The 24127-nt window shown below is 35.6% G+C and overlaps 1 protein-coding gene across 7 annotated transcripts; it reads right to left on the bottom strand.

Annotated features, from left to right (window-relative positions):
- Nucleotides 1–637: 637 nt before the first annotated feature.
- On the bottom strand, nt 638–13422 carry LOC110095997 (uncharacterized protein YKR070W). 7 transcript variants are annotated; one of them, XR_002303034.2, is made up of 12 exons: nt 13282–13422; nt 13085–13188; nt 11614–11649; nt 10647–10720; nt 10217–10257; nt 9947–10018; nt 9610–9811; nt 5276–5371; nt 5041–5108; nt 4762–4969; nt 2227–2399; nt 638–1298 (listed from the first exon to the last, which is right to left on the bottom strand). XR_002303034.2 is itself a non-coding variant. In XM_020821739.2 (12 exons), exons 1-12 carry the CDS (start codon nt 13374–13376, stop codon nt 1242–1244), a joined length of 1131 nt encoding a protein of 376 aa, XP_020677398.1. In that variant the 5' UTR covers nt 13377–13422; the 3' UTR covers nt 644–1241. The 7 variants fall into 7 exon arrangements, 4 of the variants coding, with proteins under 4 accessions (XP_020677399.1, XP_020677398.1, XP_020677397.1 ...); XM_020821739.2 differs by having other exon boundaries at nt 644–1298; nt 2316–2399; nt 4762–4963; XM_020821738.2 differs by having other exon boundaries at nt 644–1298; nt 2316–2399.
- Between the last annotated feature and the right edge of the window lie 10705 nt (nt 13423–24127).

Genomic DNA, 24127 nt, shown 5'->3' on the forward strand with positions numbered 1-24127 from the left:
CTCTTTATTAAAATGTGTAATTGAATATTCCCTAATTTATTCTCCCTCAAACATAAATCGAAAAAAAAATATTTTAAAATCACCCTTCCATGTTGCAGAAGTTCCCCAGTACTTTGGTTTAACCATTGTATAGCCAACTTATCATAGTATTAGTTAGTGTTAATTTTGAATATTTATAAAATTCATAAGAGAATTTGGGTGATTATATTAGGTGAATGCAATGGACCAAGAAGCAATGCACATGTAGTAATAATATAGGTATATAAACATTATATTAGTAAGCAGTAATAATATATGTATATAACTATATTAAATATAACCGACTTGTGCAATTAGACAACAAAATCAATCTCGAGCTAGAAACAAATAAAATATACATGGTTTCAGAAAAATATTTCATTAGGAGAATGACTCACCAGTTTAAAAATAACTCTGCTTCGATTATTAGTATTCAAATGAAAATAGATTTATTTGAAAGCAAGAAGGATTTTATTACATATTAATAACCTGTTTGGTTTGAGAAATTTGTAATCTTAAAACAACTTTTATTAAGATTATGTTTATTTATCAACAAAAGCATAATACATAAAATCAGATTATGGATATCATAATTCAACGAACAATAAGAGCATATAGCTGACAATTGGAAGATAAGCCTTTTTATCATATCAAAATACTAAAAACATAGTAGACCGCAAGAGATGTCTTTTGGTCGCTAGGCTACAAATATGAAAATTTTTACACCTTGGGCTCCGCCCCAAGTGGGAGAAATTATTACGTGCGGTCATCAGACCATCATGAGACGAATCAAGATGCATTACATCACCCCGATACATAACAATACACGGCACCCATACATAACTTATGTATTTTGAAATAACAATATTAAAATTTATTTAGTTCAAAATTTTGTGCTGAAGAACTACTTTAAAAAGCAAAAACAAAAACTGTCCCAAACATAACCTCAAGTCACATTTGGCTTGTAACCAGATCTTGTTCCCATAATTCCAGACCCTATGATGTATGAAAAAAATTATGTATTGAGAGCTATGTTTGGGAAAAATTATGTTATTGACTGCGATGAAATTTTTTCAATATGAATAGAGCATTCAATATTCCATCAAATCATTTACTTCTGCCTCGGTACTTTGAGATTTTGGGCCAGGTCGTGGCAGTTGCTTTGACGATTCTAAAACCATTGAGCTTGGAATGAAGATGAGATTTCTAGCATTGAAAACCAATCAAAAGGCTTCTTTCTTTAGAATATACTCAACAGCCTCCTCAACGTTTTCTACCACCTGTATAAAATGAAAGTAAGTTCTCAGCTTTGTTCATAAAATAGAAAGAACTAGCAACAAACACAGGGATAAAACAAACACTGAAAAGAATCAAGCAGAAGATACAATGTTGTTTCCTCATTAAGGCATCTGAAAATAAGGCCTGCAGTAAACGGCTAGATTCCTGTAGCAGAAATTTTTTCAAACAAAATTATATTTGGTTGTCAACAAAAGTTCAGCCTGGAAGTAAATTATGGTTCTTGCTGTACATCCACACTACATTCATGTGAAAGGCATGAGGTTTACAGCATGTCGATTGAACTATTTTGAATCTATCATTATGGAAATCAGTTGTCTAGGCGGTACATGGCTAGACTTGGTAGCTGAAGGTCTGGCCCAAACAAATGATGCAAAAAATAGTTGGATGAAGTCAGCATAGATGAAATTATAACATAGAAACCAACTTTTGCTTTTAACCAAAAGTTTGATTATACTTAACCAAAAATAATTTTTCCAAAGAAAAAATATTTAAAGCAGGGAAAAATTTATAATCAATCCAAATGAACAATATTTTTGTGACTACTTTTCCTACAACAAAAGCATTAAAAAAAAAAGCTATCACACATGAAGCCTTGTTCTCACAAAGTATGGAGCTGATTAAGGTCTATTTGGGGTAACTACAACTACCTATAAAATCTTCGTAAAATTGTTGGAAAAAATATATTTTTGAATAATATCATGAGTATTAATAGATTTTTCCCTTCAGAAAATAATAGACATTAGCTTTCTTACAACTATCAAATTTTAGCACATCCGATTATTAAAAAGTGTTTCTTATAACATAAATTTCTAAAAAAACAATAAAAAAATGATAATCAAACAGAAATGTAATAAACATCTGAAAAACACAAACTTGCAAAAAAAAAAAATGGCCCAAATAGACCCTTACTAGCATTATCTCCACACAAAAACGTCGTTGATTCTAGTAGATGCTAAAGAAGTAAAACGATTCACATCTCAAGTGCATTTTCCGCTTACAATGTCTGCAGGATACTCCTGGTGGTTATCTTTACCCTTGAAAACCCCAGTTCTTGTTAGAATGGAAAACCAAGGACGCCCTGCCTGTAAGCAAACAATGTAAAGATCGTTAAGTCTTTCATGGTAAATATGAAAGAATTTCAAGTATTCCCTACCAATATGCCTTAGCCCGAAAAATTATCTTATATATTTTTTAAGATCAGAAAAATAAATAGATCTTAAATATTTCCTTTTCATATGATTAAAAAAAAAGAAGAAGGAAGATTGACATAGGAAAAAATATCTAATATGTAAAATATCTTAGTAATTCGATATCATTATCATAATATTTCTTCTATGATTATTTTTAATTATTTTTTAATTATAATATGCAGTAATGTCATTTGATCATCCTGTATAAATTTAAATACTTTTTGTTGGATTTTTCTCCAATAAATAGAGGTCCAAAGTTATAATACAGATTGCCATTATGAGAATGAAATGATATTTGGCATGCTTCTCCCACTTAGGCTCTGCGCCATATTCTTCTATCTTCTTCTATCCACTTCTTTCTTCACCCATCCTCAATTAATCATGATTTTTGAAAAACTTGGGTTGCGTCCCCCTGCATCAATTAGTATCAAAACAAATTTCCTGCACCTTTTTATGGCCATGAGAAGCATAAATTTTCTTGTCGTCATTTTCACTTTTTGTTTTATTCATTGTCTTTTATTTTTCCTTTCACCCATGACTATTCCACATCTATCCACACCACTAAAACATAAGCCAATTGAAATAATAGGAAACATTTTCTGTTTGCCGCTGAGAAATATTGTTTTCCTCACCAGGTCATCACCTTGTAGTGGCCATACCAACCAGCCAACATCCCTTTAACAACCCTAACAACATTTTCCATCTTTACTAATTCTAATTCAAATTCCAACCCTAATCCTAAACTAACTAGTTGCTTATCCTTCTCATTTCTTTGAAATGTGTGGTACACTTCCGCATATACATTCATGAAATTCAACAGCATGAAGTTATTATTCCAGAAGCAATAAAGGTGATCCATATCTCTCAGACCCGCAGCAGTTGGATTGGTTGGTCATCATTCCTGCTCCATCCACCTCAACTAAATTCTTAACACATCCCTTCAAATTCAAATTAAAAATCACCTCCATTTAAGCCGCCTTCATTTGTCTTAAATTTGAAATATCTAATTCTACTTACTCCTCATCCATATCCACAAAATCCTATCCAACATTTGAAACTAAAAATTCCTGCCTAGTTCAAACCAATTTTTATCCACTTCCAAAGCATCATTAACAAACATTACATATAAAATTCAAACCTCAAATACCCAAACCACACCACCCATTTTAAAGTATAATTCATCATCTCGTTACTATCCCATGAGCATTAGTTTTACAGTTCAAATGAAAAGAAAACACCCTCTTTCATTTAATAAACACACTAATTATCCAATCAACTCCACTTAAACCTATCTGATTTTACTATTTACCAAACCTTAGTTTTACCCAATCACACCATATCCAATCCAATTAAAGTCGGGCTAGCACAGTTGATAAACTGGATTAAAACTAATCCAATAAGACCAACCCAAATATAAGCCTCAATGGAGAAAAAAACAGTTAACTTCAATCAACTAGTACTTCAATTAGGCTGGATCATTATGGTAGTGTACATGAGACCTTTCAAGCTTCCAAAGAGATTTCCATAGTTGTGAAAGGATCAATGATAACAGCCTTTTATGGATATTGTTGATTTCAGGATATGCTTCCTTCATCTCTTTTCTTTCGATATGTGTTTTCAACAGGATGGATTTCAATACTTCCATGCTACAACAACCCTTTTTGTTCATCCTCCAACAACATTCAAACTCTCTAAACTATAATTATTTGCACCTTGAAATAAATCACATATGATAAATATGAATTTATGTAGTGTCTTAGTATTTTAGTGTCACTATCCTTATATTTATTCTACTAATTCATTTTTTAGTCTAGGAAATAAACTGAGATCAATTTTGCACAGTTGTAGGATTAAATTGGGATCAATTTTGTATCCATTTTTTGTTAAATTCTCAATGAGGAATTGTTTGGGATTAATTTTGTATAGTTGAGAGGTTAAATTGGAGAAATGTGTTACAATAGAATTAAATTGACCACATATGACCAGATAAGTATTTCATGTATTTTAAGAATATCTTCAATCCGAATAAAAAATTTGGTCTAGATGCCTGTGAATTTTTTGCCCAGACCAGTTATTGCATACTAATTAAAAATGTTAAAAGTCGACGGAATCATAGGTTCATATATTCTTTGAAGCAAGGTTGCATGGATACTTAAAAATCCTTAAATGTGCAGCATCCAACAGCGATTACCCTGCTTGTGAAGGTAGTTAGCACTTGCAACTTCAAAGCATGTGGCTATGGCTGCAGACAAACCTTAGTAGCACCTTTGATGTCTACCATTGGATTATCACCAATCATGTAGATTGTACTGAACTTATTTTCCTTTGTGTCATCCACAGTACACTGTCCACCGTATCTGGTTGAGGCAACTTGCATCAAAACTGATTCTGCAATCTTGAATACATATGGATTTGGTTTTCCAAACGAAGTATACCACAGAGGAGTACTATTAACACTGCAGCTTCAAAATAGAAAAATAAGGCAACCAAATATTTAGAATTATATCATGAATGACTAAGGATTTTGACAAACCTATTGAAGATGCTTTCCAGTGCTATCCTGAAAGCACCCATTCCCAAACGTTCAGAAGGAAAAGCAGCCTGCATCAAGATCACTATTGATTCAGCTGGGCTAACCTACTTCAGAATCTTTCTGATTCATGATAGAAGCAAGAAAGGTGAAAAAGAAATCATTGCATCAAACAAATGCTAGAATTTAATTTTTTTATGAAGGAAGAAGATTTTTTATAAGTAGAGGTTTAATTCACCTGATACTCCAGATCATCCGATGCAAAATATAAAGCAGGTTGATGCCCTTTTGCTTTACCAGGAAGACCGCCACAGCTTAAAATGTCACAAAGAACCTACAAGTGACTGCTGATGTTATCTCTACGTTCCACTAATCGTAATTGCTAGTATAATGTGAAGTAAACCGGCATAAAACAATAAAATCTTGAGTTGAATATCATTGTTCAGTCTACTAACACTATAAATCCATCCCAAGTTTGTAGAGATGTAATTATGTACACTGGCCTTTCTTAATATTTTCTAACCTTCACTTGGACGGGGAGGGTAATGTGAATGCACAAGCACTCGCATTTAATGTTAAATTGACGTCTTACATATTTATGAATTTACTGGTACAATTTTTTCTTGGCCATCAAATCAAATATATTTTAGGTGCTTGTGTAATAAACAGGCGAATAAAAATTATGACTCAAAAGCCACAACAAGTGAATGTTGTTGAGTTTCTTATACACTAAAATACTACAAAGAATTATATTACTTCAAAAGGTTCCTGTAAACCTAGAACAATGAAGAGAATGGTAAGAACATAGAGTAACACAAAAGCCGGGTAAATAGTAAAAGGAGTCCTGCAGTTCCAAGCAGTAGCACCCGATCTTCATTCCACATCAGACTGATGCTGGTTCGTTTAAAATAATTTCAATTATTTTGTTAATTTAACAATAAAAATATCTCTATTGGCAAGCAAGCAAACAGCAACAACAGATTCTCATAAGCTGACATTGCAAACAAGAATTGAAAAATGCCAGCAAGAAAATTTACCCAATAATTGTTGTACTACAAAACCAAAGATGAACATCGAATGTAAGATGACAAATGGAATATAATCTAACCAAAGTAATGAAAACTTAACCGGATGTCGAACTAGAAAAATGAGATATTCAAGGTTTAATGATTTGACCGGGGTTGAACGAGAAGAGGCAATTTATATTATAAGTATTTAAATAAAAAATAAACTATATAATAATAATATAAATTTTTGGCTAAAATAAATTTACTCACGTGGGATGGTGGGATCATATAGATATGTTTCGTTGGTGCTTAATTGATAAATAATCATTATAAAAATTTAGACTCATTATAAAATTACAATATGTTACATTTAAATTAATTTATTAAATGTAATATTTAATTAAATATTTTATATTATATTATTTAATTTATTTATTTAAATAGGATATTAATTAAATAGGCCAATTCTTAAAAATCGGGACCAATTCAATGGTTGGTCAGTTGAATGGGCAATTCAAACCGATTCACATTGGTTTAATATTAGTATGGTTTTTAAGCAAACTGAACCGGCCATATGACTGGTTCACGGTTGAACCAGCTAGTTCGACCGATTTTAAAAACCATGAGTCTAATAATGTTTCTTTTTTAATGTTAAAAACTATTGATGTAGAACTAAATACTCAGGCAATATTTAGATAGGAATTTTGCACGCTTGAATTGTTAGAAACAATATTAATTAGACTTGTAGAGATCTAAACAATAAAGTAAAACAAAATTGGATGAATTTAGTTTAGGCTAAGTTACACACATGAAAGCTAAGACCATTTAAATAGCCATTAGATCAAACATAGCATACATAGAAGAGCTTCAACAAAAATTCCTTAGTTAACAACGAGATAACTCACTATGAAAAGATCCACTCACACAACTCTCTAAAATTACTAAGCTTTCGGAGAGGGATTAACAAGAACCTTTATGAATTAATTATAAACCACAATTTGAATGTAACTAGAAGATAAAAGAGTAGGAGGAAGAGCTTACCCAAATAAAAGGAGTTACGAAGCTCCAGTGAGGTCGTTTGAATGTTTGAGAAAGAGTGGACAATAACTTCAGGGTTCAATAACCTTCTTGACGACGATCGGAGGCCTTCTGGACAGCGTGATAGCGGCAGAAAGTCTGCTGGGATTGCTGGACAGCAGCTAGGGATGTCTGGACAGCCACTATGGAAGCCTGGACAGCAGTTTTGGCACTTGATAAATTCTCTAATGGTGCAGGACAGCAGGACACTCTTGATGGAATGCGTGGACAGATAGCAGGAACTTCTGGACAGCAAACTAGGTGACTTCAAAGCGCAGGACAGCAACCAAATTGTGTTGAAACATCTAGACAGCAAGCTGTAGAAGAGCGGCCAACAATTTGGAGGCTTAGGACAGCAGGAATGCGAGATTCCTTGAGCAGGAATTTTGGGACAGCAAATGGAATTTGAAATTTTCATTAAGTGGGGCTAGTTAGGAACGGCGCCTTGGGATGGGAGTTAATTGGGGAGCAATAAGAGGAAGTAAACTAATTGAATGGAGGGACAGTGAGGAAGGGGCTGGCGACTTCAAAGAGAGAGGGAGGGGTTAGGGAAAGGTTTAATGGGGTTTCCTAAATAAGGCTATTTAAATTAGGAGGAATTGATGACTCCTATTTCCTCTTAATTTGAATTGAATGGTTTAAAACTTTCCAAATATAGATAATGTCAAATTAGGAAAGATTTCAAATCTAAATTTGAATTATTTTCCCTCCCTATCTTCATAACCTAAGTTTGGGAAGTAGCAAAGGCAAGGGCCACCTTGGATTAAAGGGAGCGGCAGTGGAAGAAGGACTTGGCCTTCGGTTGGCCAAGAATGGGGGGAAGGAAGCCGGCGGCTTTGTGAGTGGGAGAACCCTAGGCCGATGTTTTACTGGAGACGGAGGAAAGGGAGGGGAAGAGGAAGAAGAGATGAAGGCAACCATCAGCCCGGACACTTCCTGTGGCTTGTGGGTGATTCGTATCCCTCTCCTTGGGATTTCTTTCCAAGAATCTCAAACTCTCACAAGAACTCACTTTTGCAGAAATTTTCATAATAATCATTCATTAACTCTCTCAAAGAAGAGGAGAGACTTTAAATAGTCAAATACATTAAGGAAAAATAAAAGACATCATTGCCCCTAGGGCTTACAAATAACGAATCCCTCAAGGACATAATTGGAAAAATGCAGAAAATAAATAAATACAACACTTATAATCAAAAATAAAGAGTTGCCATCGTGGCCGTAGATCGGCGGCCACATCTCTGATATATTTTTCATGATCGGATGCCCCCATCAACTATGAACATGTTTGATAATTCAATCTTCATTGTCTTTTTCATCAAACCAATTCTAAACAAAGCTAGCATGCATGTCAAATGACTACTCAAAAGTTAAAAAACACAGGCTCTTGCTATAGGCATTTTAAACCTTACGTCACGGCTCCATTCCAACTCATCACCTTATGCTCCATCTACCTATTGATATTTGACAAAAATTCTCAATTATAGTGTGCATACATGTCCGTTTCAAGTCAAATCCCAACAATCTAAAACATAAATTTACATTGCTCACAATTATCATATTTCCCTCATTTGAAATAGTAAAAATTTTATTATTCATATTAATCATAAAAAGATGACATTTTGTAAATAACATAGAGTAGACACCTAGTTAACCTTACAATAAATAAATATCTTTATTAAAAAAAGATTAATCGCAAATAGGAAATGATAGAAAGGACAAATAAATGACACTTAAGTGTTCATTTAGCATCAACAATACAAAAGCTTATATTCACATTAGTCCTATGATGCACAGACACGAACACGGTGAAACGGATACGACACGACACGGACACGTGACACATCAATTATTGAAAATATATGACATGGACAAGGGTTGGAAACAATATTATAATTTTTATATTCTAAAAATAGTGCATAAAATTGTAATAAGTATGGTATTAAAAATAATTTTAAAAAAATAAGTCATTTTAACTATAATTTGTGCTTAAAATGATTAATATTAGGATGTCGAGCACTAATGTCGTGTATTAGACATCGAGAGAGAAGACAACAATGCTGTCGAGAATCAAGCATCGATGTTATGCAGTAAGTATCGAACATCAATTTCAAAAGGGCGTATGTTGTCGATGTTGAGAAGGCATTAGTCATCAATGTTAAGATGTCGAACAAAGATGAGTCATCAAGTTGTGTATAAATTGCTAGTGCTGAGATCAATGTCAAGACAATGTCAAACTTTGATGTTGAGATGGTTTTGAAATATCGACATTGTAACAACGTCAGACGTCGATATTGAGATGACATCAGGCATTATTATAAATGACTGAATAAATAACTGCTTGATTTAAATCTATATAGGCATCTAGATAGGCTATGGACATAATTATAATAAATACACTGGTTGACTCAACCGAAGTAATAAAAATGCATAAAGCCAAGAGCCAAGAAGAAGCGTACGTTTTCTCTGGTATCATAAAAACGAGTACCTGTATGTCTCTTCCCCAGTCAACAGGATCACTGACAATAAACGTCCCTTTTACTGCATCTGAGTCAACATTGTATCTTGAGTACAATCCATTCATGTTTTTCATAATTTCATAATTTTGATTAATTCTCCAAGTCTTGTACTGAGATAGGGGGTCAATGTCCTTGAAAAATGATGCATATTCATCAATAGAAAGAACTTTTCTGCAAATAAAAGTAATTATTAAACTAGATACCGAGCATGCTGAAAGCTGTCATTAAACACCTCTACGCTCAAATATGCAAAAAAATAGTGTGTGGCTTAGATTAGGAAAAATAGCATAGATAAAGCATGCTTACTTGAACCCATATTCTAGCATCACCTTAGCAGGCTCCCCTTTACCAACAGCTACAATAAGGTCATTCTCAAATCTGTTGCAATGAACATATTAGGAACAAAGATTTTTTATGACTGGAGCCTTAATTCATCAAAAGAATTGACAAATGAAGATTCCCATGAGAAGAACATGTAAATATTCTTCACAACACAAAGAAATAAGAATGAGCTCCATCGTCTATTCGCCCCACCCAAGAAAAAAAATACAATCTCTGAAGAAAATGTGACAATACCTGCTAAGCAGATCTCGGAAAAGTGAATGTCCCTGAACAACCTGCATGATGCTAAAAAAGCCTTCTAAGACAAATAGGCTAAAAGTCCAAACAACAAACTGTAACAGCTATTATCTGGCTTTTCTATATTATCATGTAATATTTTGATAACTGATGGCACTCCCTACAATATTTGTTATAAATAATCTGCTATTTTAATATTCTAACTCTAAGTACAAATTGCAACTAGTGGAATACTATAGCTAATGGTTTGCTTCTTAGTACTTACGATGTTGGATATGAATTCCATTTCAACACAGCTTTTTAAAATAAACAAATAGTTCAAGACATGTTCATATCCATAGGTACATTATATATGCAAATACATCAATTGTGACAATACATTCACTTTAGCAAAAATGCAAATAAATTAGTACTGTGCAATAATTACCTGCAAAGCTAAGATCTGAACTCCCAAAAGCCCACTTAATTCGGAAGCACGTTTGGATTCAGGGACTCCACCTCCTATCCAACAAAATAGGATTTCAAAAGAAAGTTTGTATAACAAATGTATTTCACAAATACTATAGAACCAAAATATTCTAATTATAATAAAACCCTGTAGACGAAAGGCTTAGTTAGACAGTAATTAAAATAAGAATATAAAAGACAGCATCTCAAAGGATAGATGTGAAATAAAAGTTGATAAATATATCCATCTTATTCAAAAATTATTCACCCCATCAGCTTCGATGACTCATTAGTGACTCATTGGCAATGTTATGATGAGAAGCCAAGCCTCGTCTGGTGTCATTAATGATTTCCTATATATTTCTTTCAAGATAACCAAATATTAGAAACCATGGGGATGATGATTGATTCCTCTAGGCTAACTTAAAGTATCTGTTACTTGCAGGAGAAAGGCACGTTCAAGTCAGAAAACTCAAGTGGAAAGTCAATGTTTAAAAATTTTCAGCATGTGAGATTACGTTGTATTCAATATAAATTGAATGAGTAGAATTAACTAAAGAATCAAGAATGATAAATAAAAATATATATTTATTTTAGTTGTATTTTATTTAAAATTTAGTTTTGACATTACTAAAATTCTTTCTAATTTTTAGAAATTTATTTGGCTTGATTTTCCAACTGTTTGATTTACAACAAAAACACAATATCAACATGGCCATACAAAACAAAGCCTTACTCTCTTAGTAAAAAAAACAAATGGAATAGCCTTCAGATGTAGAACAAATTTACATTAAACATGGTCTGGAAAATCATCTCATGCTCCAAAATTTTTAAGAAAGTCAAACGAAATAATGAAGATTTTCTGAATTTAACAGGTACACTTATCACGAAATAGAATGTAGCATGTTGTAGCAGAAAAAGTCAGAAAGAGGCAATGTAATGCTCACCATTAGTTAAGAATATATATGGAATCTTCAAGGTGCCTGCGTAGGAAAAATGTGGTTGGTAAGTTTCTTCCTTCAATTTTTTGTGTTAAAGTTTATGAATTAATAACCCAGAGAAACGAGAATAATAATCTTCCTTATGGAAGATGATGCCTATTTATGAGAAACCTATGCTTTAAGGTGTATTAATCCTAAATGCAAATAATACAACATCAAAATTGAAGTAAAGGGATGTACAAATATGAATGAAAATGAAGGGCAAGGCAACTCATAGTTCTCTAACTATTTTTTATTTATTTTTTTTTAAAGATACACTGATCTCTAACTATTGTTCTTGAGATTGCAATTTGCTTAAACCAAGCAGCTTGATTTTTTTTCATCATAACCATCGTATTATTTCTTTTAGATTTTTCGATAACTTGTTTAGTTCTCCATGACCCTCTACAATATTTTAATCAAAAGAATGAGGTCCTAATTTTTTAGAAACAATAAATTATGATCAATTATTTTTCTTGTCTGATGTGTCCAGGATATTATGAATAAAAGTTGTGCAAATAGATTTATTGAAATATATAGTAAGATCTCATGTGCTAATCAATATGAATGAATGGAGAAGAATGATTCATTAAATATCTCCTAAATAGCAAGCATAAGGTTATTTAAGAGAAGAAGGATCCCCCACATTCTCTATGGATTTATCATGAGCAAATGAGCTATTATTATGGAACTCATCTTGATCTTTTTGATGGAAGTTTTGGCTCCCAATCAAGAGGATTTGAATTCGAAGTTTGCATAGAATGTGATTGAATTTGTCTTAATTGGCTTAAATGTCAAAAAAAGAAAAAAAAAAGTCAGCCATTACTTAGGGTCTCAGTGTTGAGATTCCGCTACTACCCTAATCCCGGAGAAATTATTAACTGCAAACTTCGCAAATGCAGATGACCAATCGACGTTTTTTTTATTATAGCTGTGTAAAATGTCGTAATTTGTTATCCTGATATATCAATAATTTCTCCTAATCCTGCATTTCTGCGTTTAAAAGAAATTACAGCCTCTAAATATGTGAAAGAACTAATTTTTTTACAGAACGCTATTATAAAAGTTAAAAATAAATAAATAAATAACTCATTGTCATGTTACCTTGAGCTCCTTTTCTATATAATACGCCTCATTTCCTTACAGGGACACCAATTTCCTTACAGGGACACCAAAAGGAGGAGGAGGAAGAGTTAGGAAAAAAAAACATTAAAAAAAAAAGTTGCAAATGTGATCTTTTAAGTTCAACGCACATGAAGATCGGCATATGCTAGAAGTGAAGTAGCTCTAAAACGAAAAACGGGGTGCATAATTTTATTTTCAAAAAAAGAGCCTCTTACTGTAACCAATTGATTTCTGTTGCTTCGAAAGGAAATCTAATCTCCACTCATTTGGAAAAGAATTCAAAAAAGCATAGATTTTGAGAATCATTCCCTACCGTCCTCTGCATGTAGCCTACTCAACGCCTGTGGAGATCCGCCGATGGGATTACCGCCTCGAATGATCACACCGTCAATGTCGAACGCAATACCAAAGGAAGGCCTGCATCGTCAACAGATGAATGCAACAGCGAAAACAAATTGCAATGATTGAAATAAAACGGAGAAGAAGAGTTCGGGATCTGAGAGAGAAAACCTCCGGCCTTGCGGCCGCAGATGGGAATACAATCTGCGGAAGCGCGACGACAAGGCCTTAACCTGAGAAACCCCAAAACAGGAACGGAACCTCATTACTGCTGACCTCACCGGAGGTCCACCGCCGGGTTAGAGAATTTAAAGATTTGAGTGCAATTAGGCTCCAAGAAGTGTTTATATGTAAGAACTAGATTAGACATGTCAATATTAGACCCAATCCGAAAATTTCGGGTATGAGTTAACCCAAATCTAAAGCGAGTCGGGTTCAGGTTCAGAAAATTGTCTCGTTTGCAAAACCAGGTCGGGTTCGGGTTAATCCGGAAACCCGGGAATGAGCTAAATCTGCCCGACTGCGAGTCTGCGACACCGCCTGCCCCACACGCGCCGCTCGCGTCGAGTCGCAGTCGCTCGCGACCTCACGTCACATCGCAGTTGCTCGCATCATCGCGTCGCTGGCTCGCAGGCATCGCCACCACTGCACATTGCCTGCTGCTGCCACTGCACGCTACATGCTGTTGGCCTGCCGACCGCCATCGTCGTTGCACGCTGCACGCTGCTGTTGCTGCTGATGCATGCTGACGACCGCCATCCTGCGCTGTCCCTCGCCGCCTCGCGTGCTGGAACTCAAAAAAATCAAACCAACGCGGGAGTGGACGTAGGTCGAGTTGACCGAACCACTATAAATTTCTGTGTTCTTGTTTCTTACTTCCGTACTTTTAAATTCCGCATTTATTTTTCTCGTGGTGTGATTTTGGTTTATGTGATTTTTGTTATTTGAGAAAAGAAAATTTTAAAATACCAATTCACCCCCCCCCCTCTTGGTTAGCTTGGGCCATTTCCATAGGGCTTAACATCCCTAACGAACTTTCAAGTGGTATTAGAGCACTTTCTAGTGTCATCTGAGCACTTTCAAGTGGTATCAGAGCGGGATTCAAAAAACTGAGTTTGAAAACTTTTTAAATTTTGATCCATAGCTAACCTTGGGAATCGTAACACTACGGAAGGTTATTCAATTACACGACCTCCCTTGTTTAACAACTTACCTTTTGATTTCTGGAAAACCCGCATGTCAACGTTTTTACAATCTACTGATTATCGCATGTGGATGCTTATCAAAGAAGGTTATTCTCCACCTTCTCGTGAAATTAATGGTGTTAAAACTGAAGTTGCTTTTACTGAATGGACTTTCGATGAATGAGATTTAGCTCAATTGAATGCAAAATGTTTGAACTATTTTTCTGTGCTTTAAAATCTGAGGATTACATGCGTGTCTCCACTTGCAAAATTGGTAAAAAAATTTGGGATAAATTGTGTATCACCTATGAAGGCACTAGTGAGGTTAAACAATCATGTTTGAACATTCTCTTGCATGACTACGAACTTTTTCGTATGAAACCTCATGAATCAATTTCTAACATGTACACTAGGTTTACTCAGATAGTTACTTCAATACATGCACTAGAAAAAGAACTTTCAAACTATGACAAAGTAAATAAGATTTTGAGATGCTTGCCTTCGTCATACGATGCGAAAATCACTGCAATCACTGAATCTAAGGATTTGAACACTTATTCTATTGATAACTTACTTGGCTCACTCATTGCTTACGAGCAAGGGGTGAATCAAAGAAATTTTGATGCAGGTGAGAATAAGAAGGAGAAAACAGTTGCACTAAATGCACACAAATCAGATTCTGAATCTTCCAGGTCTAAAAGCGATGAAGTTGCCTTCATCACAAGGCAATTCAAAAGCTTTCTAAGGAAGAAGCAAAATCATCATTAGAGAAAAGGTAGGGATCATAAACATTCTAAAGGATCTTCTGATGTTGTTTGTTATGAATGCAGGAAGCCTGGACATGTGAGAGCTGATTGTCCTGCACTTTAAGATTACTCGAGCAAAGAAAAGGAAAAAGGATAGGAGAAATCTAAGTTTAGGAAGGACAAGAAGAGAGTCCAAAAGATGTTCTGGGCAGAATTTGGTACTGATTCCTCTGAGACTGAATCAGAGGAAGAGACCACAAACCTGTGCTTAATGGGTGAAGATCATCTTAAGCAAAGTGATGAGGAAGAGGTATGTAAACCAACCTATGATGAATTATTTGAGATTTGTGAGAAAATTCATACATCTTACAGAAAACTTAAGAAGACTCATGCTAGCTTAAAAGTGGAACTTGTGAATTTGCAAAAAGAGTATGAAGTCATTCTTAAAGATCATTCAACAATTGATTCAAATCACATGGCTCTTTTTGATGAATTTGATGATTTAAACAAAAAGCATTTGGAATTAATTGATGAACATAATGCATTAAAAGTTTCACACACCTCACTTAATTTTGATCTTAAGAAATCTAAAGTGATTAAGAAAATTTTGAGGATTGATAATGATGCATTAAAAAGAACTAACTTGAGGATTCAAAATGATTTGGATACATGTAAGAAAAATCGGATGACATCTACTTTTGATCCTAGGCCAGAACCTAGGAAGAGGCATTATAACTCAAACCATTTAAGAAACCCTTTTCCTGGAGTTAGATATTTTTCATGTGGCATGCTAGGACACATCTCACACACTTGCATCGTTCACTGTAGTACACATTATGTGTGGAGACCTAAGATGCATGATTCACAGCATATCATATCTGCATTGCATTCTACTTTTCCTAAGAAGGAGCCCAAAACTGTCTGGGTTCCTAAATCTGACTGTCGTTGAGTTTTGCAGGAATGCTCTCACCAAAGACCTTGTGGGAGCATAGGACAACTGGACATTTGAAGGCTAGCAGCTCATAAATACTTAAACCTGCTGCTTCAATAATTTCTTGAAATGTGTTTCCTTTTTGTGTGTTTTATTTCCGCTTTGTAGTTGTTTTAATTTGTTTTGCTTTCACTTTGCTTTTACAATTGGTTTCCATATGTTGAATCTTTTCAAGATTTTAGATTTTTTGAGTTTTGAAGATTGTGGTTAGCTTTTCTAAAATTGGTTAAAGGGAGAAACACTGTTGATGGTTTCCCTTCTTCTGACCTTGTTTAGTGGTATAATTTTTCTTCTCCAAACAAAAGTCTAACTCATTTTAGCAAATGGTTTTTGAAACTAAGATTCTTTTTATCTTGCTACAAAAACTATCTTGTGCATAATATTCAAAGTTCTTATATATCTCTCAAGTTATTTGAGATCTTGCCTTTGCACTAATCATATGATTTTTTGGTTTTGTTTGGTTGGTTATTCTTCCCTATGTTAGACAGAGAGTTCCTATTCTCTAATATTTGGAGGATATACTCACAACTAAGGTTCTTTTAAGGATTTTTTTTAAAGAGCTTTTAGCTTGCAAAAATTAAAAAGGAAAGAGGCCAATGACGCTAAATTGAAAAAAAAAATACACAAAAGTGTATCAAAAATCAAGATGCTCAAAGAGCCAATTCAAAGACAAAAGAGGCATAAAATAAGCCCACTAAATTCAAGCTACTATCTCTTCTCTAAACTCTTAAAACTTAGAAAACTTATTGATTATTTGATGATTTCAAAGGCTTGATTTCAAATTTCATGATTGAGACAAATTACTTTGTTTTATTATGTACAAGATTTTTCCTTTGTAAACAAGCTTTGATTGGATATTCTTTTTGCCCAATTAAGTTTATTCTGAGTTAAGCATTTTTATTTTTCAAAAGAAAATTTGTACCATAAAGAACGTCTGATCCAGGGTTAATAGAATCAGATATTCTACCTTTGTCTGATTAGGATTGGCTAAACTCCTTGATCTTGTGAAACTCTAAAAGTTTAATTATTTGAGAACTTCTCATATGAAGCCTTGATAAAAAAAAGGAAAATTAAAATTCAAAAATATTCATTTTTTTTTATTTTCGTTGTTTTTAGCTTTCTATTACTGTGTTTTTGTCTGCTTTTATTTTGTTTTATTTTTGAGGGCCTTGATCATCACCATCTTTTCCTTGGTTTCAAATTCTAGTCACATCGTCCTAGCCGATACCTTTATCGTCCTGGACGATAGGGCAAATTCTCTTCAAAATCCATCTGCTGAACTTTTTCTGTGCTTGCTATAACTCATCATCCTGGACTATCTAATCGAACTCTGTTGCAATCATGCTGATACTCCTGGATGATAGAATATTTTGTCTGGCCTGTGAATTTTATGTGCATCGTCCTGGCTGATACACTGGATCATCCCGGACGATCCATATGTCAGCACGTTTGAATCTTTAAAATCGGCCCCGGACGATCCATTATTTGACAATCGTCTTGGCCAATCCACTGTTCGTCCTGGAGGATGCACGTGGTACAGATTTAAAACGTTTTAACTTCGGCCGGTATGATCAATTATTATGCATCGTCCTGGACGATACAGCTAATCGGCCAGGACGATCTGCTTTTTCAATGGTCGTCCGGCTTGACTTTTCAGGACGATTGCCTGTGTCTAATTGTCCTGGCCGATATCTGATCGGCCTGAACGATCGGACTGCCTTTTTGACCAATCGGCATGTACGCAATTATTGAGCCATATCGTCCTGGATGTTTTTGCGATCGGCCTAGACGATATGGCTGTTTCTTTAAATTCTGGCCGATCCAGCCATATTTTCCACTTCATCCCTTCTCCTCTTGTGTCTCCTTGCTAATCCCTTGCTATGGCCGGTGGGAAACATGTTCGATAGACCTCTGGGAGTTCTTTGAGGGCTACGATTGAACCTCATTTTAGGGAGGCAGAGGATGAAGCTGTCTACCATCGATACAAAGAATGTGGGATTACTATCTCCAGAATCATCAATCCTACCCACATCTCATATCGGTAATGGATCTTTTCGCTCACACCTCCCTTTATTTCATTCTGTCTCTTGCTTTCCCCTTTAATACCGAGTTTCTTCGAGAATTCTTTGCAAACCTTCACATTAACCCTACCTTCACAGTCCTGACCTCTATGTGAATCGACGCCCTACCGAAATCACATATCAGGACTGTGTTGATCTCTTACAGCTATCCACCACCGGGGATAAGCTGCACTTAATCGCTTCAGATCCTGACCTTGACTGGTCCACAGTGAATCACTTCCTTCGCCAAACCAATGCACCTTTTCATGTTGGAGAAACTAGCTCTTTAGTCAAAGATGCTAGGACAATCCAACATGTCTTTCGCACCTCCATAATTCGAAAAGCTGGGGACCGAATCCACATCACCCCTCTACTTTCCCTCACTACTTTCTACATTATGGCACGTAGAGAATTCAATACTACGGACTTAATTTTTTGATATATTGATCACTTAACCACAATCCGCGATCCAGGTTATAAGAGGAAACCCAATCTAGCCTTAGGACACATCATAGCCTATGTCCTTAAAACCAAATACCAACTTCAGTATCCTATTCAACCTAACCTCCCAACTCCCTTCTACTCAAACAATTCCTTCAGTACCCTTCACAGTACTCATCTCCGCCCTGGGGATGAGGAACCTCAGGGGGCTGGGGAGGAGGAGGCTCCCACACCCGCTCCCGTTTCTGATCCTATTCCTCTCCACCAGCACTCACCGTTTGATCAGTTGATAGAGAGGTTTGATCGATGGGAGACCCGCTTTGACGCTTACGTTGCTGCATAGGAGCAGCAACATTTTGAGAACATTGCCCGTTACGAGCAGCACCGCACAGAAGATTTAGCCCGATTTGACAGCTACATCACTCACCAACACCAGCAGCATGACCAAGACATCGCCTGGTTCAATGCTCAGTTCATCACGCTTGTCAGCTACTTTTAGAAGCCACCTCCACCACCTCCATCTGATAATCAGGGTCCCTCATTTTTCTAGTCTTTGTTTTATGTTGTTTGCTTTCTGTTTTCTGTACTTTGTCTTTTAGTTTGTTTTAGTTTCTGTTGTGTTATTTTCTTTTTCCTTTGTGTGTCTAGGACCCTCTTTTTGTGATAACAAAAGGGGGAGTAGGATGTGGTAGGAAAAGTTAATGTGCTTGTAACTTTGAAATTTTAATGAATTGCTATTTTTTTTACTGAGTTTTTCCTACTGTGTTTGCTATCATCAAAAAGGGGGAGATTGTTGCAAATCTAGTTTTCATGACTTATGTTTTGATGATTGACAAACACTATTGATTCTCTTGGACTACATGTCATTTCTAACTTTTCAGGAATCGAAAATCGGACGAATAAATGAAGCCAGTTCAAGATTACGTAGGTTTAGGGTTGAGTCAGTCTGTACTTTGTTTTTTTCTCTTTTTGAGTCTATTTGTAATGGTCAAAGAGACTGATGCTAAGTAACCCTACACACACACAAACACTTGAGAGACTTAGAATTTCTGTTTTTACTCATATCGGCCAGGATGATATTTACATCGTCCTGGACGATCAGGCTTAAAACAGAAAGACTAAATAAGGATTCTTAATTAAGGCAGCCATCATTAACAGATTGTCCTGGACGATACGTGTATCGGCCAGGATGATAAGCTCAAAACAGAAAGAAGTTGCCGCCATAGACAATTAAGATATATTGTATTTTTAAATAATCCGCCAGGACAATCATTAATCGTCCTGGACGATATTCACAAATTATGCCTTAATTGATCAGGAAATCAAGGGAGTAATTAAGGATGATTGATACGATCATATCGTCCTGGACGATCGCAGGATAGGCCAGGACGATCTATTCAAAAACCATAGTTACTTCAGGACGATAAATATCGGCTAGCTCGAATTCAGGGCGATGCTCTAGATGATTTTCCTCTGATTTGAACTGATCGGTCGGGACGATCGTGAGATCGTCCTGGACGATCAAGCTAATTTTAAATCGTCCAGTTTGCATTCAGGGCGATGCTTTGGCCGATCTTCTGAGATTTGTACTGATCGGCCAGGCCGATGTCCATATCGACTTGGACGATAATGTCGGCAACTTGCAATTAATGAGCTCCTTTGAAGCTCTTCTATTTAAGATCTCTTGTTCAACATTTTGAACAACCTTTGTGCTGCTGCCTTGACCTGAGAAGGCCTTGAGGAGAGAAAGAGAGAGAGGGAGAGAGAGAGGATCTTATGAGGGGGAGCTTGTGAGGGGATTCACAAGAGTTGCTTCAAGGATCGCTCTACTTCTTCTTCGTTTAGAGTTTCTCGTCCGTGGAAGGGTCGGTAGAGGTAAGGAGTCAGCATCTGGTTGTGGTTCTCTTCCAGCTTCAGGAGGAAGCAAAAGGAGATAGGTTCTCTGCCTTGCCAGGGTGGCAAAAATGAGGTTCATTGTAAAGGCTTCTCCGCCTAGCTGTGGGGGCTAAAGGAGAGTCACGTTTGTAGTGCAATACTTGAGGGCGCCTCCAGGGAGTGGACGTAGGCCGAGTTGACCGAACCACTATAAATTTCTGTGTTCTTGTTTCTTACTTCCGCACTTTTAAATTTCGCATTTATTTTTCTCGTGGTGTGATTTTGGTTTATGTGAATTTTGTTCTTTGAGAAAAGAAATTTTTAAAATACTAATCCCCCCCTCTTGGTTAGCTTGGGCCAGTTTCATAGGGCTTAACATCCCTAACGAACTTTCAAGTTGTATCAGAGCACTTTCTAGTGTCATCTGAGCACTTTCAGATATTGTATGTAATGGTAACTTAATGAGGGAGCTATAATCGAATCATGTTGTTGTATTAAACAGGCATTTAGATACATATTACATAGATTCTTCAATAGTGATTAGATTCAAAAATATGAAAGCAAACTTCTAAACGCTTTATCAATTAACAAATCGGAGTGGTTGGGGTTGAGATGAGGAATTACACATATCAATTGCCACTGAGGAGCTGTAAGATGAAATTGGTCAGGTAATATTTTTCCTTCTAAATTTTTAATTATGTTTACCTTCACATATGGTTGACTCCTACCTATTAATGGAAATGTAGGTGGCTCCAAAGCTTTTATGATTTTGTCAGCATCCTTTTCACGACTATGACATTTTTGAAAAAAGTTGTGCTGAGAACATTGCAATTGACATTGGTGCTAGATCTAATAAGATTAAAGCTATAGTAGTAAATTTAGAATAAGACAAGACACCTCAGTATCAAGATGAGTTTCTCAATGTTAATGGTGTAACATACGAGTTTGAAGGAACTCCAACAAGCAACCTACTTGGTGCAAAAGATGGCATGACTCCACCTTTCGAACCTATTACGAATGAAACGGTAGGTTCAAAGAGATCTAGTGATGAGCCCTCAAGAAGTACAAGGAGACCAAGGAGAAAGGGGGTTAGAAAATCTTAACAAGTTGTTGGTGGACTCGAATAGAAATGCTGTTATTTTTAAGGAAATAGTCAAAAGGAGTGACCCATACAAATGATCGATTGTTTGCACAAACTAGGTATAATGGAGAACTTAACAACACATTCCCTATTGGTTGTATAAGATGCATTGAAGGATAACAAAAATAACAAAGCAATATTAATGATTTGGGAGGGTGAAGTTCTACATAAGTGGATTGAATATATTATTGAGAATCATCCATATTTTTATGCTTCCAAAATATGGTAGTAGTTGATTCCAGGCTCTGTTTAGTAAGCTGTAGTAATAATTGTAGGTTTAATATTCATTGCTTTATTTTCAAATTAGAGGAGATGTAGTTGGGCAGTTAAGCCTTTTTGGTATTATATGTAAGTTTCAATTATTTGGTTAGTTGCAATAACGTTTTTGTGCTCATAAAACCTAAAATTATTGTGTAAGAATAATTTCCATGATGTTAGAAATCACTCTATCATTTTGCTAGGTTGTCTTTATATATTGTTATTTTTTGGAAACCCTATTCTATCTATCTTGATAGTTTGTGTAAAAATAATATATAAAAAAATTCTCATACATTATAGTATGTGATATGAATTTCAGATAATGGAAAATAACATTCTCCAACTACGGAGGAGTGGAATTTTTTATATTTGGTAGATTCTACATGGTAATCGTTCGTCATCTATTATGCAAACCTGATTATTGATAATCTATGAATTTCGGTTCAATAATGTTTAATAAAATTTGACATTTCTTTTCTTTCTTATTTGAGTGTTTTTTTGGTAATATATGCATCATGTCAACTATTTGTAATTGCAATTAATTTAGCTGATATTGAACTACTTGCATGGTATTATTTCAGATGACCTATGTGGGATGGTCATTTTCTTATACAGGTGATGAATACCATTGTAAAACTTGCTCCGTTTGTTTTAGAGGAGGCTTAGAACACAGATGACAAAGAACCCATTTAACGGCCAATGTTTGATAAAACATATACCAGTCATCAATATATTGTGGACATATGATATGGTCTTCCAAGGAGAGTGTACCAGTGCTTTAGGTTGCCACTAGGTGCTTTCATAAGCTTAAGAGACTTGTTGGTAGGCCATGGTCATCTATCTGACACAAAGAATATGCTTGCATCCCAATAATGAGACATTTTCTTATGCGGTGTAGCATATGTATATAGTTATCGACAATTGTTTGAGTTTTTCTAGCATTTATTAAAAACTGTGAGCAGGTACTTCAATCAAGTAGTACATGCTATTGTGTCTTTGGTGGATGAATTTATATGTTTACCTCTAATAGAGGTTGATTTTCATCCATTCGTACATGCAAATGAATAATTTTACCCAATCTTCAGAAATATAGTTGGAGCGATAGATTGTACACATATTCCAGTAGTTGAGTAAAAATTTACAAAATCATTATCATAATCGTAAGGGATTTACTTCACAGAATGTAATGGTTGCGGTGTCCTTTGATCAACAGTTAGTATATCTTGCCTCTAAATGGGAGGGATATGTTGCGAACATGTTTGTGCTTAGATGGGTGGTGGAATTAGGACAGTTTTAAGTACCCCATAATATAAATTACTTGGTTGATTATGGTTATTCAAATTGAAAGTTCATTAGGGATGTTAAGCCCTATAGAACTGGCCCAAGCTAACCAAGAGGGGGGGTGAATTGGTATTTTAAAAAATTTCTTTTCACAAAAAACAAAAAACACATAAACCAAAATCACACCATGAGGAAAAATAAACGCAGAAATTAAAGTGCGGAAGCAAGAAATAAGAACACAGAAATTTATAGTGGTTCGGTCAACTCGACCTATATCCACTCCCCGGAGGCGCCCTCCGAGTATTGCACTACAATCGTGACTCTCCTTTAGCCCCCACAGCTAGGCGGAGAAGCCTTTACAAGAACCTCATTTTTGACACCCCGGCAAGGCAGAGAATCTATCTCCTTTTGCTTCCTCCTGAAGCTGGCAGAGAACGACAACTAGATGCTGACTCCTTACCTCTATCGACCCTTCCACGGACGAGAAACTCTAGAAGAACAAGAAGCAGAGCGATCCTTGAAGCAACCCTTGTGAATCCCCTCACAAGCTCCCCCTCACAAGATCCTCTCTCTCTCTCCCTCTCTCTCTTTCTCTCCTCAAGGCCTTCTTAGATCAAGGCAGCAGCCAAAAGGTTTTTCAAAATGTTGAACAAGAGCTCTTAAATAGAAGAGCTTCAAAGGAGCTCATTAATTACAAGTTGCCGATAATATCGTCCAGGCCGATATGGACATCGGCCTGGCCGATCAGTATAACACTTAGAAGATCGGCCAGAGCATCGCCCTGAATGCAAACTGGATGATTTAAAATTGGCTTGATCGTCCAGGCCGATCTCACGATCATCCCGGCCGATAAGTTCAAATCAGAGGAAACTGTCCAGAGTATCGCCTTGAATTCGAGCTGGCTAATAGTTATCGTCCTGAAGTAACTAAGGTTTTTGAATAGATCGTCCTGGCCGATCCTGTGATCGTCCAGGACGATATGATCATATCAATCATCCTTAATTACTCCCTTGATTTCCTGATCAATTAAGGCATAATTT

This window comes from Dendrobium catenatum, unplaced genomic scaffold (genome assembly GCF_001605985.2).
Source record: "Dendrobium catenatum unplaced genomic scaffold, ASM160598v2 fragScaff_scaffold_1722, whole genome shotgun sequence".
Classification (NCBI taxonomy): domain Eukaryota; kingdom Viridiplantae; phylum Streptophyta; class Magnoliopsida; order Asparagales; family Orchidaceae; genus Dendrobium; species Dendrobium catenatum.